Source organism: Eschrichtius robustus, chromosome 11 (assembly GCF_028021215.1).
Source record: "Eschrichtius robustus isolate mEscRob2 chromosome 11, mEscRob2.pri, whole genome shotgun sequence".
NCBI lineage: Eukaryota > Metazoa > Chordata > Mammalia > Artiodactyla > Eschrichtiidae > Eschrichtius > Eschrichtius robustus.
Window position 1 is genome coordinate 106,348,913 of NC_090834.1, and position 15,661 is coordinate 106,364,573.

The 15,661-nt window shown below is 47.9% G+C and overlaps 1 protein-coding gene across 1 annotated transcript; it reads left to right on the top strand.

The window, feature by feature from the left end:
* The first annotated feature begins 1,739 nt into the window (after positions 1-1,739).
* On the top strand, positions 1,740-14,150 carry STIP1 (stress induced phosphoprotein 1). Its single transcript, XM_068555302.1, has 14 exons — positions 1,740-1,846; positions 4,824-5,033; positions 5,535-5,676; positions 5,836-5,977; positions 6,664-6,832; positions 8,110-8,236; positions 8,329-8,431; positions 8,699-8,819; positions 9,558-9,654; positions 9,794-9,918; positions 12,511-12,547; positions 12,762-12,865; positions 13,044-13,216; positions 13,684-14,150. Exons 1-14 carry the CDS (start codon positions 1,838-1,840, stop codon positions 13,754-13,756), a joined length of 1,632 nt encoding a protein of 543 aa, XP_068411403.1. The 5' UTR covers positions 1,740-1,837; the 3' UTR covers positions 13,757-14,150.
* The last annotated feature ends 1,511 nt before the right edge of the window (positions 14,151-15,661 follow it).

Here is a 15,661-nt window from a genome sequence, read left to right on the forward strand (position 1 = left end):
TACAGATACCACAGTCTCTGGTTTAATATGTGATTGGACACATGTGTAGACCATGATGCTGTGAAAGCAAGTAATAGGTGGGCAGAAATTTGTGAGTTCATTGGGGGCAGGTCGTCAAGGAACCCTGTCAGATCATCTCAGCCTGAAATACCTGAGGAGACGCTAACCTGGCAGAGTTGGTGGAAGGGCGATCCCAGCAGAGGAAACATCTTGCAGGCAGGCCCAAAGTGAAGGAGCCCACCTAGTTCAAGGAACAGGCAGGTCAGTGCGGCTGGAGACTGGTGCTGAAGGTGGAGGACAGGGAAGGAAGAGGTGGGAAAAGTAGGCCTGCCATATTAGACAGGCCCTGATCCCCAATGTAAAAGCCTCCAAGAGTTTCGAGCAAAGGAGGGGGTTATCAGGCAAGCGGATCTACAGTGACCTTGGCTGTAGTGTCGAGAATGGGTCAGACAGCTGGGATGGAAAAGGACGCTGTGGAGACAACCTAGTAGCATAGAGAGCAGTTAAAACCCTGGGAAGGGATGGCATTACCCAGCGGGGGCGGGGGAGAGAGGTCACAGCAGGGCCCAAGACCCTCAACTAAGCTCCCTCCAGACCGTCATGTGGCTGCTTTGTTCCGTGAACCACATGCTGGTCCAGGACGAAAAATCATTTCTCTCTCACGTTCTAAATCCTTTCGCTTCTCTCCGGGTACCTGCCCTGCCTCTTGGCAGCAGAGCCGAGATTTTAAGGACCGCCCAGGCCGCCGCCGCCCGCCAGGTGATGGAGCACCTCAGTGAGGTCTTTTGTCTCCCTCAACCCTTTACCTCCGAATAACGGAGATACCTCCCCTTCATTAAGTGCTAAATACTCTACTGCATAAATATGAACGATCCACGGCCCTGCATTACCAAACCCTCTTCCCGAAAGGTTCATAGAGGTGGTGCGATTCCACGGAGGGTCCCCGCCAAGATGAGATTCCAGGCCTGTCCTACCCAAGCCCCAGCGCCTTCACCACCACGCGGGATTTTGGAACACCCAAATCCAACAGCGGGATCCGGGGACGCGTCGGGGGGCTCTCCCGAGGCCGACCCAAACGGCCACCCGCCCCCCCGACCCCAGGCTGGGACCCCCGAGCCCGACGCTCGGGCGAAGGACCAGGTCTCTCTGCCGCCGGGGAGGAGCGAATTGCCTCGGCCACACTCCCCGCAGAGCGAGAAAGGAAGCGGCCAGCATCGCTAACGACCCCGCCAACACCGCAGCCTTGGGAACCACCGCGGCAGACGGCAGCTGTGGCCTCGGACTCCCATAAACCACGGCTATAGTAAAACCCCACCCTGCTCTTTGAAGGGCAGCAATTTTAACCTATCAGAGCAAAGTGTCTGCAACTCACCGCCCAATTGAAATTTTTTAAAATCTGAAGGCGATTCCGTCATGGAGTCCGTCAGCCCAATGGGAGAGGTGGAAATTTCCAGAAAGAACAGGACCAATGGGCGCGGCCAGCGCGGCCACGATTGGCGGACCAAGTGACCAATCATTGTCGCAGAGGTTTGCCCTTCCCTCCAATCATAGAGCTTATGGTGGGCGGAGCTTTTAGGGGAACGTCCAATCCCGAGATGCGGGGGAGGCAGGGTTCTCCATATTGTCCAATGAGAGAGAAGCAAAGATGATGGGCTAGACTTCAAGCCAATAGTAGAAAAGCTCACAAAGACCCCCTAGAGGAGCGCGACCAGTGAGCCCGAGAGGAAGGGGCGGGATCTGGGGGTCCCGGCAGCTTCTAGTAGGTTCCAGAAGGCGGCGCGTGCGGTTGGGAACGCGGAGCGGACGGAGTGTATTCAACTGGGTTCCGGGCCGGGCTATGGAGCAGGTGAAGGGGGAGGGGCGAACTGAGGCCCGGGGCCGCTCGGTGACCCTCCGAGGCTAGGCCGCGGCTGGAGGAGCGGGGCGGGAACCCGATCGGGGGGGCCGGGGCGGCCGGGGCCGGCGGAGCAGCTGGGGCGGCGAGGGAGTGAGGGCCGCGGCGGGCGGGCGGGCGGGGAGCGAGGGTTGGCTGTGGGGAGCGCGGGTTCGGCTCAGCGCCTGTCGCCACCCGACTCGGCGAGATGGGCTGAGAGACGTATCAGTTCGGCATAAGTCCGGCTCTCGGCGGGAAGAGGAGTCGCGGCCGGACTCCGGAGGTCTCTCGGGAAGTAGGTCCAGGCTGAGCAGGGGGATGGCGCCCGAGGCGCTGGGAGGGATGGAGGTGGGCGAGGGGCCTTGAGAAAGGCAGGAGGGATCGGGTCAACCTCTGGGAGTTCGTCATGTGAAAGGGGGATTAGAAATTGCGGACGAAGAGGCTACCCAGGACTTGGCACAGTTAACTTGGAGGAATTCGGGGAGCGGGGACGGGAATACACTGGAAGTAGCTGTATTCTTAGCAGCCAGTTGGGGAAAATCCTACTTCTCTGCATCTGAAAAGGCCGGGATGGAAGAGTGTTGAGTGAAGGTATGACGAGCAGCAGGCCGACTTCTTTTCATGATGCAGGAAAGGGGAGGGTGCAGCAAAAGTCCTTGGAATGAATTTCATCCCTACCAGTGTTTTACAAACGTATGTGCGGCTCCTCCCCCTTCTCGTTTTTCTTTTTGTGTGCGTGCGATTCAAGAGTAACAGGACTGATACTTATAAAACTTCGGTTTCAAATTGCAGAAGGAGGAATTAGTTGCTTAGAAAATATAGAATATACAGGTAAACAATAAAAGTAAGTTACTTAACTCCGCTCAGCATTATTGGGGGGCCGAGTTTGAAGCTGCTGCTAGTTGCTTTCAGTGATTTAATTGTATCCTCTGTGGCCTGAGGGTTGTGAAAAGCCCAGAGAGGTTTTATTCAATTGGAAGCTGTTATTAGGCTGTAATGATTGACTGGGGGGAGTGGGGGGGATAGCTCGGGTGTTCAGGTGTGATCTACAAAGCCGAACGTTTTGCCTTAGTATGGGTATTGCTCTTTTAGCCAAACCTGGGGCCTCTTCGCTAAATTTTTAAAAATTAGAGTGGAAACGGAGAGGTTAATAAACATTTTGCGCCCTTGTGATAATTAAATTGTATCTGGGATTCAGTAGGCTGTGATACAGACAAGAAACAGAGGGCTGATGTGAGAAACATATCGCTGTGTTAAATTCAGGAAAAGCTCTCATCCCGCCATTATCAAAAGAGGAAAAAAATTTTTCTTGATCGCAATTGCCTCTTGTAGAAGTGTACGTATAGGTAGACAGTGAGTGACTAAACTCAGGGACTGCACGTTTACCATGCCCGTTGTACAAATGGCCTGGCATTTTATTCCAGGTGTGTTAGAACCTACTGTCTTGCCCCCATTCAATATGTAGCTGCTTCCTTTTTTTTTTTTTTTTTTTTTTTTTATTCTGAGATCCATGTTTCAGTTTTAGGAAATATTCAAGTTGGACAAATTTGAGTGTCCAAAATTGTGTTTTTTTAACTAAGCACCTTTCAAATCTCATAGTGATAAACTTTTAAAATTTGACCCAATACAGACATACAACTGTATAACATGTCAGACAAAACAACTTTCTGTATTATATGTACCACATGCTGATATTTTCTATTCCATTTGATGTTTTAAAGTGTTGCTTGTGTACGAACTTGATTTCCTGACCTGCAGGTAGGTGCCCGGTTTGGAAGATGTTCTGTAGGATAGGCAGGGACATCACCAAGCTGTTCTCAGCTGCCTTGTGGTATTAGTTGAGTTTTTAAACTTTTTGCCTTCTGGCCTGCATCTTGGGCTTTAAGGTTTTTAATCCCTTGCTTGCTAAATTTGGTAGTTTCTTTCCTTTTTTCTCATAGAGGTTGTCTCTCTAAGATCTCTCTGGTTGGTGGAGGTTCCCAATTGGTGTGCCTCAAGGTTCCAAAGTCATTTCTCATAACAGAATTCTTTCTTGTATCACTACACTGGGTCATGGGCAGGTGATAGGTACCAAGAAAGAATGACTTTGTGTCTTGAGGGACACAGCTTGATCTCACCAAGTGTGTATGCCTTTGAGGGATGACCCTCCCCTCTTGTAGGGCTCCCTGGTTAGAAGCCCTTTAATTAGGATCCTGTTCTGATAGGGCCAGGGTCACTTTATTAAACGTTTTGATGCATTCCTGCTGTTTTCATTCATTCCGGATATTTGAGAGGATAGTGGATTGAACCACAAATAGTGTTTCTTTATTCTTCTCCATCCTTTTAGTAACATATTAATATTTAAGCATGGCAAAAACTGTTTTGTTCTAGCTTTCCTTTACGCGTTAAGGAACAGACCAGTAATCTATCGTGTTGTGACATGTTACCACATCTGTAAGTGGAAACAGATTGTTCTTTGATCATAGGTGAGCGTCTTGATGCCCCTGGAGCCGGCAGGTTGCTGAAGCATGTATCAGTGCACGCTCAGTCCACTTCCTTCTTGGTCGCCTCTTCCTGTGAGGAGTAATTAGGCCTGTGTTCAGTTTATCATCTGAACTCTGGAAATCCATGGCAAACAAATTTGTTTTTCCACAAAAGGAACTCATGAGTGTGTTCTAGAGTGACTTCATCAGCTCAAAGTAGAGACTTTTGGAAGAGTGGCTGGAGTTCTCACTGATCCACAGGGGAGCCAGCAAAGAACAGTGTCAGGCCGCTTCTTCCTGGTTATTTTTTCCTTGCTGGTTCCCAAAGGTGTGGGAAATGTAAATTAATTAATCTGTGATTTCTCTTTTCTGATCCATAAAGTAACCTGTTTGTCAATAGTTGCAGAAAGGAATGAGTATCCCCTAAGAAATTGGGACTAAAGAGACATTTTATGGAGAGAAACTGTATCGGTTCCTTTTCTTCTCAGGTAAATGAGCTCAAAGAAAAGGGCAACAAAGCCCTGAGTGCTGGCAACATCGATGACGCGTTGCAGTGCTACTCAGAAGCCATTAAGTTAGACCCCCAGAACCACGTGCTCTACAGCAATCGTTCCGCAGCCTATGCCAAGAAAGGAGACTACCAGAAGGCTTACGAGGACGGCTGCAGAACCGTGGACCTGAAGCCTGACTGGGGCAAGGTAAGCTGCGCGCGCACTGGGGCTCCTCAGGTGCCCAGAAACTCCTTTTGGGGGCAGTTAAATACCAGCCCTCCTGGCTTGCCTAGTTGCCTATCCCGAGAGACTCATAGTTGATTATCCCCCTCCCCCCAGTATTCTTCCTACCTGTTTGAGAATGTTCCTCAGAGTGATGGCATGTTTCGTCAAATCTGAGGTACCATCGGTTAAGACATGTCTTATTTTTTTGTACTACTAGGAAGGAGAACACTACCCAAAAACTGGCAACACTTAGGGTCATAAGATGAACGGGGAAGGGGCAGGTGTGCACCTTAGATATTTGGCTGTGTTCTGCAGGGTCGATAATGTACCATTGTTGCATCCTGCTCCTCTTTCTGTTTTTTCTTTGGCCTTCACGTGAATACCCATTTTGTTTCATGAAATGTAAAATAGATTTTTTTGAGTTCCTCTTAGGAATTTACCACTAGGTGTCTTTTATTTTTTATTTTTCTTTGCTGGTTTAAGGGCTATTCCCGAAAAGCAGCAGCTCTTGAGTTCTTAAACCGATTTGAAGAAGCCAAGCAAACCTATGAGGAGGGTTTAAAACATGAAGCAAACAACCCTCAGCTCAAAGAAGGTTTACAGAATATGGAGGCCCGGTTGGCAGGTATGCAGGCCCCACGTATACTGCTCTTCTCCTTTTATTTACTATTATTTTTTAATTGGGATTAACTTTGAGGCTCCCCCATCCCCCAGTGTCGGTCTAGTAGGCTATGTGGGCATAGTAACTGACTTCTCGTGATGTGCTTTCCTTTGTTTGAAACAGAGAGGAAATTCATGAACCCTTTCAACATGCCTAATCTATACCAGAAGTTGGAGAGTGATCCCAGGACAAAGATTCTGCTCGCTGATCCTACCTACCGGGAACTGATAGAGCAGCTGCGGAACAAGCCCTCCGACCTGGGCACGTAAGTCAAGGCAGCACCGTTTGTCTCTGGAAATGGACATGAACGTTGTGCTTTCTTCCTGGGATCCTGTGGCAGGGGGTTCCCTCGACCAGAATGCAGGGTTTCTCCCTTTGTTTTTTCTCCAAAGAGCTGTAGGAGTTTATTGCTTTGCTTACTGTTTATTTGTATTTTTAGAAAGGGTCAGGGGGAGTATACATCAGAGTAATCTAGTGTTTGTTCTAACCCTCCCCTGCCTCTTCACTGCTCTCCTGCTATGCTGACCTAGCACCAACCCTATCCTTTCTTTACACATAGGACCCCCTTTCTCTGTTGGTATATTGGAGTGGAAACTCAAGGTTGAAAGGGTGTCAGATCTAAAGAGGTCTCTCTAAACCTTGTACTGCTATCTGTGACTGTCTGAATCCCTCTGGCTCCTGAGATCAGACAAAGTGTGTCTATAACTCATTTCTCTGTGTATCTGCTGGTCTCAAGAAACAAATTTGGTCTGTGTTACCTCATTTTATATGGATATTTGAAGGGTTGAGGATTCCCCATTTGTAACTTTTAGTACAGGATCTAGGAACCTTCTCATGGGTGAGAAGCTTTTATATACAGTAACCTGAGCTTTAGCAGTTAATGGGGTTTAAGATCAGTCGTGGGGAGGACTAAGTGCTGTTTTTTGTTTTTGTTTTTTTAACCAATACTAGGAAATTGCAGGATCCCCGTATCATGACTACTCTCAGCGTCCTCCTCGGGGTCGATCTAGGCGGCGTGGATGAAGACGAGGAAGTTGCGACACCTCCACCGCCGCCGCCTCCCAAAAAGGAGGCAAAACCAGAGCCAATGGAAGAAGATCTTCCAGAGAATAAGAAGCAGGTGTCTCGCTCTCTCTCTTTTTATTTTTTATTTTTTAAACACTGTTTACTATCATGCATTTAGAAGAAACAGCCAAGTCAACTAGAAATATGTGTGTCAGGTGGGACCATCTATAGACTTTCATTGGCTGTGATTGTTTTTTGAATGCTCAGTATGTGCTAAAGTTACTATTGTTAATTAAAATGGTCAGGGGACTTCCCTGGTGGTCCAGTGGGTAAGAGACTGTGCTCCCAATGCAGGGGGCCTGGGTTCGATCCCTGGTGGGAACTAGATCCTGCTTGCATGCTGCAACTTAAGAGTTCGCATGCCACAACTAAGAGTCCACGTGCCGCAACTAAGACCCAGTGCAGCCAAAATAAATAAATAAATAATAAATAAATATTTTAAAAATAAAATAGTATATTAAAAGGTCCACGTAACAAGCAGTTTCATAGGAATCGTGTGTCTCTAAGTCTTCAGGCAGCGGAAGCTACTAGCCCATAGTCCCACGGCCGCTGTGGTTCTGGCCATGTGGATGTCAGCCAGGGCCAGCCAGTAAAGTCGTGTGTGGCCCTTGTCCTTGCGGAGATCCAGAAGAATGCTGTCTGTCATTCCTTACGCTTCTGTTTCCTGGTTGGACGTGGTGTGTAGTTGAAAGTTGTCTGTGTTGCTAAGTGAACAACTTTCAGTCTTCCCGAGCAGGAGGCATGTGCCTGAACGATTTTATTTCCCTTCTTATAAATGGGAACAGCAGATTGTTGCCAGATTTAGTACCTTTAAATGGGTAAGCGTTGGTTGTTCATGGTGCCGCAAAGCTGGAAAAAGGCCCTATAACGTGGGTGGTAGTGAGCTCTGCTGAAGACTCCTGCCACCAGGACAGCCCCTTCTGCTGCTCCTCACCCTCTCTGCTGGTGTTGCCTGACAGCTAAGACCCCGAGACAGCACGTGACAGAAACCGAACTTGCTCAGCCTCTCAGAATTAAACCTAGCACAGAACTATGTTGTCCTCTCTGAAGTTCTTTCATGCTGAAGGGATTTCCTATCCCCTGAAGAAGCCCCCACTTGCTGACAAAGATCCAGGAGAGTAGGTGGGATAGGGGGAGTTTCAGAGGAAGCAGAGATGAAAGTCTATAATTTTTCATCCTAACAGCTGATACTTCACTGTGGGTGTGGAGAATCTGCTTCTGTAGCCTTGTTAGTTGTGTACGCTGCGTGGTACCTGTGACGTCTCAGGCCCTTGCTCTCTTTGCCGTCTGGTTAGATGTGCTCAGCACTGACTTCTCCCACACCTCATCTAGGCACTGAAAGAAAAAGAGCTGGGGAATGAAGCCTATAAGAAGAAAGACTTTGACACAGCCTTGAAACACTATGACAGAGCCAAGGACCTGGACCCCACCAACATGACTTACATAACCAACCAAGCAGGTGAGACCCAGGACTCAGGTGCAGGAGTTGTTACGTGGTCCTGGGGGTGAGGCATGGGCTGACTCTTCCTTTTTGACCCTCCTGCCTGGCAGCCGTGTACTTCGAAAAGGGCGACTACGGTAAATGCCGGGAGCTTTGTGAGAAGGCCATTGAAGTGGGGCGAGAAAACCGAGAAGACTACCGACAGATTGCCAAGTACGCTTGACCTGGAATGCCTTGAGCGGTGTGGAGGGTTCCATGTCTGCATGGGGAGGGGGCTGCTGGCTGCACAGCCTACTTTGTTAGCCGTGGGCTGGAAAGGAGGCTGCAGGATCCTAGACAGGAGGTGTTGGAAGGGCATGGTGCCTGGGGCAGTGATGTGGGCCTTGTGTCTAGTTGGTTGCAGGTGTTTTTTTCTCTGCAGGGGCTGACGTTGTCTGTGTTCTGCCCTCAGCAAATTCTTTTTCCTCTTGTCTTTGTCAGAGCTTACGCTCGAATTGGCAACTCCTATTTCAAAGAAGAAAAGTACAAGGATGCCATCCATTTCTACAACAAGTCTCTGGCAGAGCACCGAACCCCAGATGTGCTCAAGAAATGCCAACAGGTGGGTAGGGAATACGGGATGTTTTGCTATTTTTTGTTTTACTGATTGTAGTCATTACTATTTAATGACAGACCTGTTGTCTTTGGTCATTGTATATGATGCTGCCCCTGTCACTTAATGATGACAACATGTAGGGAATAACTCAGTGTTTCTGCTGTGCTTTTCTGTCGGCCAAGGTTTCCACCATAAATTTGTTGATGTTGAGGGTCAGTGTTCTGACAGTGTTGTGGTTATTGTAATTTAAGTGTCTTCTTACCTTATACAACCAAATTATGTAGGGGGGTGATTTTATTCACAGAAAGATGAGGCAGAAAATTGAGCTGTCAATGCATACATCATTTTCATATAGAGCATATCTTTGTACCAAGTGTACATCAGTACCGTTCATTCTGCCTCATAGTACCTACACCTTGATGATGAGGAATATAAAATTTTTTTTTTGAATTGAGGTGAAGTTGGTTTACAACATTATACTTCAGTTGTACAACATAGTGATTGAAAATTTTTATAGATTATACTTTATTTAAAGATACTATAAAATATTGGTTATATTCTTTATGCTGTACAATATATCTCTGTAGCTTACTTAAGCTATACATAGTTTGTAAGGAATATAAAATCATTAAACCAAAAGTTAAATCTTGCCACTCTGAAAATTGAAATTCTAATCAGACTTTTTATTAGGCCAATGTTTATGAGAGTTTAAATGACTATTCCAAGAATTAATATTTTTTTTAGGCAGAGAAAATCCTGAAGGAGCAAGAGCGGCTGGCCTACATAAACCCTGACCTGGCCTTGGAGGAGAAGAACAAAGGCAATGAATGTTTTCAGAAAGGTACCTACAGCTCAGATGATGGAACTTTTGGATAAGAGCAGCGTAGATGTTGCTTTCTGTGCCTTGGCTGACCGTGTGGTAGATGCGCTCTGGTGGTGTGCTTTATTTTATTTTTTAAGTTTGTCTTTTCCACGTTCAGGGGACTATCCCCAGGCCATGAAGCATTATACAGAAGCCATCAAACGGAACCCAAAAGATGCCAAATTGTACAGCAATCGAGCTGCCTGCTACACCAAACTCCTGGAGTTCCAGCTGGCACTCAAGGTGAGGCTCTGAGAATGCGGAGCAGCCGTTAATGTAGCCTGTGCACGAGGAGTGTGTTTTCCTCTTTTCGTGTTTTCATCAGCATCAGCTTGATGTTATTTTGATCATAGATTCAAGGTGGTGATGTACATGTGAAATTTGTAAAAATACAGGGCCTGTGTCTCTACCCTGTCCTGGCCTGTGGATTTATTCGTGGTTGGGAGTATTTGGGAAAGTAGATCCTTTTCCCTCCCCTTTGTCCTTCCTTACATTTTTTGTTGTTGTTTGCCTTTTTAACATTTTAAATGTATGGTTGAGTGGCATCAAGAACCTTCACATTGTTGTGTAGCCATCACCAACATCCATCTCCAGAACTGTTTCATCTTCCCAAACGGAAACTGCATTTTCTTTTTTTAAAATAATTTAGCCCCCAGATCTCATTCTTTTTTTTTTTTTTTTTTTAATTAATTAATTTATTTTTGGCTGTGTTGGGTCTTCGTTTCTGTGCGAGGGCTTTCTTTAGTTGCGGCGAGCCGGGGCCACTCTTCATCACGGTGCACGGACCTCTCACTCTGTGGCCTCTCTTGTTGCGGAGCACAAGCTCCAGACGCACAGGCTCAGTAGTTGTGGCTCACGGGCCCAGTTGCTCCGCGGCATGTGGGATCTTCCCAGACCAGGCCTCGAACCCGTATCCCCTGCATTGGCAGGCAGATTCTCAACCACTGCGCCACCGGGGAAGCCCCAAAACTGCATTTTCTAAACACTAATACCCCAGCCCCCTCTCCCAGCCCCTGGCAACCACAGTTGTATTTTCTGTCTCTCTGAATTTGATCTCTCTAGGGACTTCCTGTAAGTGGAATCATACAGTGTTGGACCTTTTGTGTCTAGCTTACGTCACTTAGCATAATGTCTTCAAGGTTCACGTTGTAGCATGTGTCGGCAGTTCCTTTTTCATGGCTGAATAATATTCCATTGTGTGGATAGGCCACCTTTTGTTTATCCATCCATCCATGGACATTTGGTTGTTTCCACCTTTTGGCTATTCTGGACAGTGCTGCTGTGAACATGGGTGTACAGGTATCTGTTTGAGTCCCTGGTTTCAATTCTTTCAAGTATTTTATGCAACAGTGGAAGTACTGTAGTTCTGTGTTTAATTTTTTTGAGGAACTGCCTTACTTTCCACAGCAGCTTTACCATTCTTCTTTTCTTCCATACTCCAGTTAGATAGATCTGCTGTTGTCAGTCACATCAAGTATGGTCAGGTATGATAATGTTCAACACTGAAGGAGTTACTCTCCATAGCTCTCTTGAACATGAGCTACTCTGTGCCTCTTGACGATTTTTAAACTGTTCTCTGGGAGGTAAACCTGGACTATCTTGTGGGAACAAGACAAAATGTTATCTATCTAGACACCCCAGTACCTGAGCCCATGATGGGTTTTGTTTGATGCCACTATCTTCTCGGTCCATCTGGCCTAGAGACATCACTGCTGCTGGTGGGACTGCACAAGGGGAATGTCAAAAGCAAGTTGGTTTGCAAAGCAAAGAATAACATTGTTAGTCACCTGAGAGGTGGAGCAGGACTTTCCCAATCTGCAAATGGGAGGAAAGGATGAGTAGAATTGCTTCCAGTCTTAGAGCTTCTTGGTAGAAGTTGATTGGGCCTCAGTGCACACACTACACTGCATAGCATTCTTTTCTCTGTGATTTTGTTTTGAAGATATTTCAGACAAAAATACACAGAATACCTATGTTTTCCTCCTTTGCTTCAACCATAAGCATTGACACTTTTGGCGAACCATTTGTGAAAGGAAATGATGCATGCTGGCACTTGACCTCTGAATTCGTGAGCATACGTCTCCTGACATGGCTCTCCCTGTCCAGTCTCAATATTATTAGCACCTAATGATAGCAAAACTCAGGCCATAATGTCATCTGCTGTATGTCTATGTTCAGATTTCCTTAGTTGTCTAAAAATAAAGTTTTAAAGTTGTCAACATCAAGGTCCATTCGTTTCATCTGGTGGTCATGTCCTCTTTAGTTTCTCAAACTAGAAGTTTCCCCACCTTTTGGGTTTTGGGGGGGTTTTTTCCTTTTTAAATCATAACATCAGCCTTTTGAAGAGTCCCAGTCCCCTTATATGAGATGGTCCATGATCTGGCTTTGTTATCCCGTCTGGTTCTGCTTTCCTTCCTTCTCTACTCTCCTTTCGTTGCGCCTGCTGTTAAATTACCAAGCCTCCAGGAACAACAGAAGCACTAGAGGGAGGAGGGATGAATTGGGAGGTTGGGATTGACATACACACACTACCATGTATGAAATAGGTAACTGCTAAGGACCTACTGTATAGCACAGGGAACTCCACTCAATACTCTGTAATGGCTGTGTGGGAAAAGAATGATCTACTTTACTGTACACCTTTACAGCACCTGTAAATCAACTCTACTCCAATAACAATTTTTAAAAAATAGAACAGAAGCATTAGAACAAAAGCAGAATGTTCTGTAATGGCCCTGGGTGAACAGTTAGATTTGTAATTCCAAATGATCAGTCTGCCCTAGGGTAGCTCCTCTAAAGGAATGAGCCTAATTCTTTTTTGCCTTTCCTCCCTAGGACTGTGAGGAATGCATCCAGCTAGAACCGACCTTCAGTAAGTGCCTTTCTGTGCTGCTTCTCTGTCCCCTGACTGGCCAGAGGGTTGAGAGAAGGAGAGAGCATATTCTTTGCCTGTGTGTCTTTCGGGTATGTAACATTGAGGAGCTAGTGTCAGGCTGAGGAACGATGGTGTTCAGATGAAGAGGTGAAACAGCAGCCTTCGGAAGTGTGTTTTAGGTGATGCCTCACCTCTCCCTTTCTGCCTGTAGTCAAGGGTTATACACGGAAAGCAGCTGCCCTGGAAGCGATGAAAGACTACACAAAAGCCATGGATGTGTACCAGAAGGCCCTCGACCTGGACTCCAGCTGTAAGGTGGGGCTGCCCTGGCCTGCAGTGAGCTCTCCGCTGCCTCCGTGTCTCTGATTCTTCCCTCTCGCCTGTTTCTCTGTCTGTCTGTCTTCCCCTCAGTTACCTCTGTTGTCTCGGACCTGCCGCAGCAGTGAGCCAGGTAGTGCTAACACCCTCCGCTTTTGGCTTTGCCGGAATGCAGGAGGCCGCAGATGGTTACCAGCGCTGCGTGATGGCCCAGTACAACCGACATGACAGCCCCGAAGATGTGAAGCGGCGGGCCATGGCCGACCCTGAGGTGCAGCAGATAATGAGTGACCCGGCCATGCGGCTCATCCTGGAACAGATGCAGAAGGACCCCCAGGCGCTCAGCGAGTGAGTCAAGTTAGGGGCAGACGGCCTTCGAGGGAAAAGGTGGACAAAAGCATTGAGAATGCACAACGTTGGCAGCAGTGTGATCTGAGTGGAATATTTATAGTGTAATTCTCACTTGGAAGGTTGGCGGTTGATGGTGAGCTGGAAGGATTTCATTTATATGTTAGTGGCGATGGCTTAAGTGGTTAGTTGGAAAGCCCAGTTTTGCTGGGAGAATGGTCTCAGCTTAAACCTGTGTCCGTGGACTCCTGTGCAGCAGGACCGGGAGCAGGACTGGTCAGGTTCCGAACACTGGCAGAGGAGGCCCATGTGGGTCCCCCTGGGCAGTCTCTGCCAGGACTCCCTTACCACCTCTTGTTGGTTGGTGGTGTCCAGGGGGGTTTGTGTTGGTTGGGGCTTGCTCTGGGAGCAAGTAAGAATTTTTATAGGTTGTCTCATTTCAAATAACTTGGCCTCTTGTTTGTCAGACACTTAAAGAATCCTGTGATAGCGCAGAAGATCCAGAAGTTGATGGATGTGGGTCTGATCGCAATTCGGTGATGACTTGCTCGTCACGCCCCTTCCCTTCACCCTCACGTGGAAAGAGGAGCTGGGACCGCGGCAAGCAGCACGGAGCAGAAGGGAGAGAAGGGGAAACAAGCGAACAACTTATCTATATATTTATACAGACGTACGAGGAAGATTCAGAGACTTGTACTCGCATATTCGTGCAGCCGCTGCCTCTGGGCCCTCCCAGCACACGCATGGTCTCCTTCCCCTGCCCCCAGTCGCTGTCTCAGCTGCTCTCCCATAGTTGGTTATTTTTTATTTGGGGCAGTGGGCTTGTAAGGGGAGGGGAGGGTGTTCTTCCCAACCTCAGGTCCCAACTGTCTTCACGTTGTTAACTCCACGTCCTCTTCTCCAATAAAACAAGCCAGTCAGGCGTGGTTATACATTGCTATGTCCCCGAGTAATTTTTTTGCCAAAAGACTTTGAAGCAGATGTCCTGTAGGGGTCACAGCCTGGATTGGGAGAGCTGAGTGCGAACTGAACACTGGGAACCAGGCCCGCACGCTCTCTTCCTTCCTGAAGGGTGGGGTGGGTGTGAGCTTGGCTGGGTTCCCTGGCCTAGCAAGGTGGCCACTAGGTGGTGCTGTCGCTCAGTGAACAACTGAAAGAGGACATGGAGGCTCCTGACCCAGAGTGGCTCCAGCTCCGGAGGGTCAGATGAACTTCCAGGTGATTCCCGTGCTGTCAGTTCTCCACACTCAAATCGCAAAGCCAGAAACCAGTTAGATCCAGAGAACAGTGGGTTCCACTCAAGAACTGAAAACAATTGCTATTGCAAGAGACACTTCAGACCTCCTTTTTGGAAAGGTCAAATCTGTCAGCTGCTGTATGTTAGTTGTATGTTAGTTGTAGTTCCTAACTGCTCTCAACTGAGTTAAAAGTATGTTTTAATTACACTTTTCCACAGTTGCAACAAACTTTCTAAAAACCCTCTACTTGGACTGGGGTGGCTTCTGAGGCTGGACTGAAACTTCATTTGTTCCAGGAGTGCAGCTTTGGGGCTAGGAAGCTGCTGAGGCCAGCAGCTGGCTGCGCTTCCTGCTGCCTTGACTTTGCATAAGCTGGCCTTCCCCTGGGAATCCCCAGCAGGCCTCCCCCATCTGGGTGGCACAGTCCTCCACAGGGATTCTGCTGCACCTCTGGTGCTACTGTCTCTTCAGGCTCTGTTCCCTCCATCCCCAAATTGATTGTCTAGAAAGGCTGAATTTCTGCTGGGAGCCAGTGACTATAATACCTTGCTTTCCCAAAGCTTACATCCTGTTGCAGGTGATAAGAAGACGCTGGGCCACCAGGGGCCCTCTGAGTCACATTTGTGTAGGGACATGACAGGAGTGAGTCTCGTGGGTACTGGCCCCAGAGGAGAGTGATGCAGGTGGAGGGACAGTAGAGGTGGCAAGTCTGAAGTCTTGAAACCTGAAGGCGTGGGGGAGGCAGGTCGTGAAACATCAGGGGCCAATTTCTGTTCAGCTTTTCCCCTGGGCAGCTCTAAGGTTGACAAGTTTGGAAAAGAGGCCCTTAACTGGGGACAGGAAAGACATAAGGAAGTCGTTTCCCTCAGGGCCTTTAAGGATCTACTTTGTGGTGATAAAGGACATTCGGGGCTTGAGCTGCCTTGACCTGCCAGGTCCCTAAATAACCCAGATCCAACCCTTTGAACTCCACCGCTCTCCCTCTCTGCAGCTGAGTGATGCTTACAGCCCAAGGACCCCCACCTCATGACAGGTTGGAGATGAGAGATGGCTCCGACAAGGGAACATAAATAGGTGGCTTCTCTAGTTTGAAACGAGCTTCCCTCCAAATGACGGGACCCTTTGTGTGGTCTGGGGTCCACAAGCCCCACTTGCTTCCTGTGCTCACTGGGAGCAAAGGCAGGGCCCCACTGGAACCCCTGCCGCG

Coding starts and splice junctions, on each gene's coding strand:
- STIP1 (XM_068555302.1), top strand. Junction 5,034..5,534: donor TGAAGCCTGACTGGGGCAAG/GTAAGCTGCGCG, acceptor TGCTGGTTTAAG/GGCTATTCCCGAAAAGCAGC. Junction 8,432..8,698: donor GACTACCGACAGATTGCCAA/GTACGCTTGACC, acceptor TGTCTTTGTCAG/AGCTTACGCTCGAATTGGCA.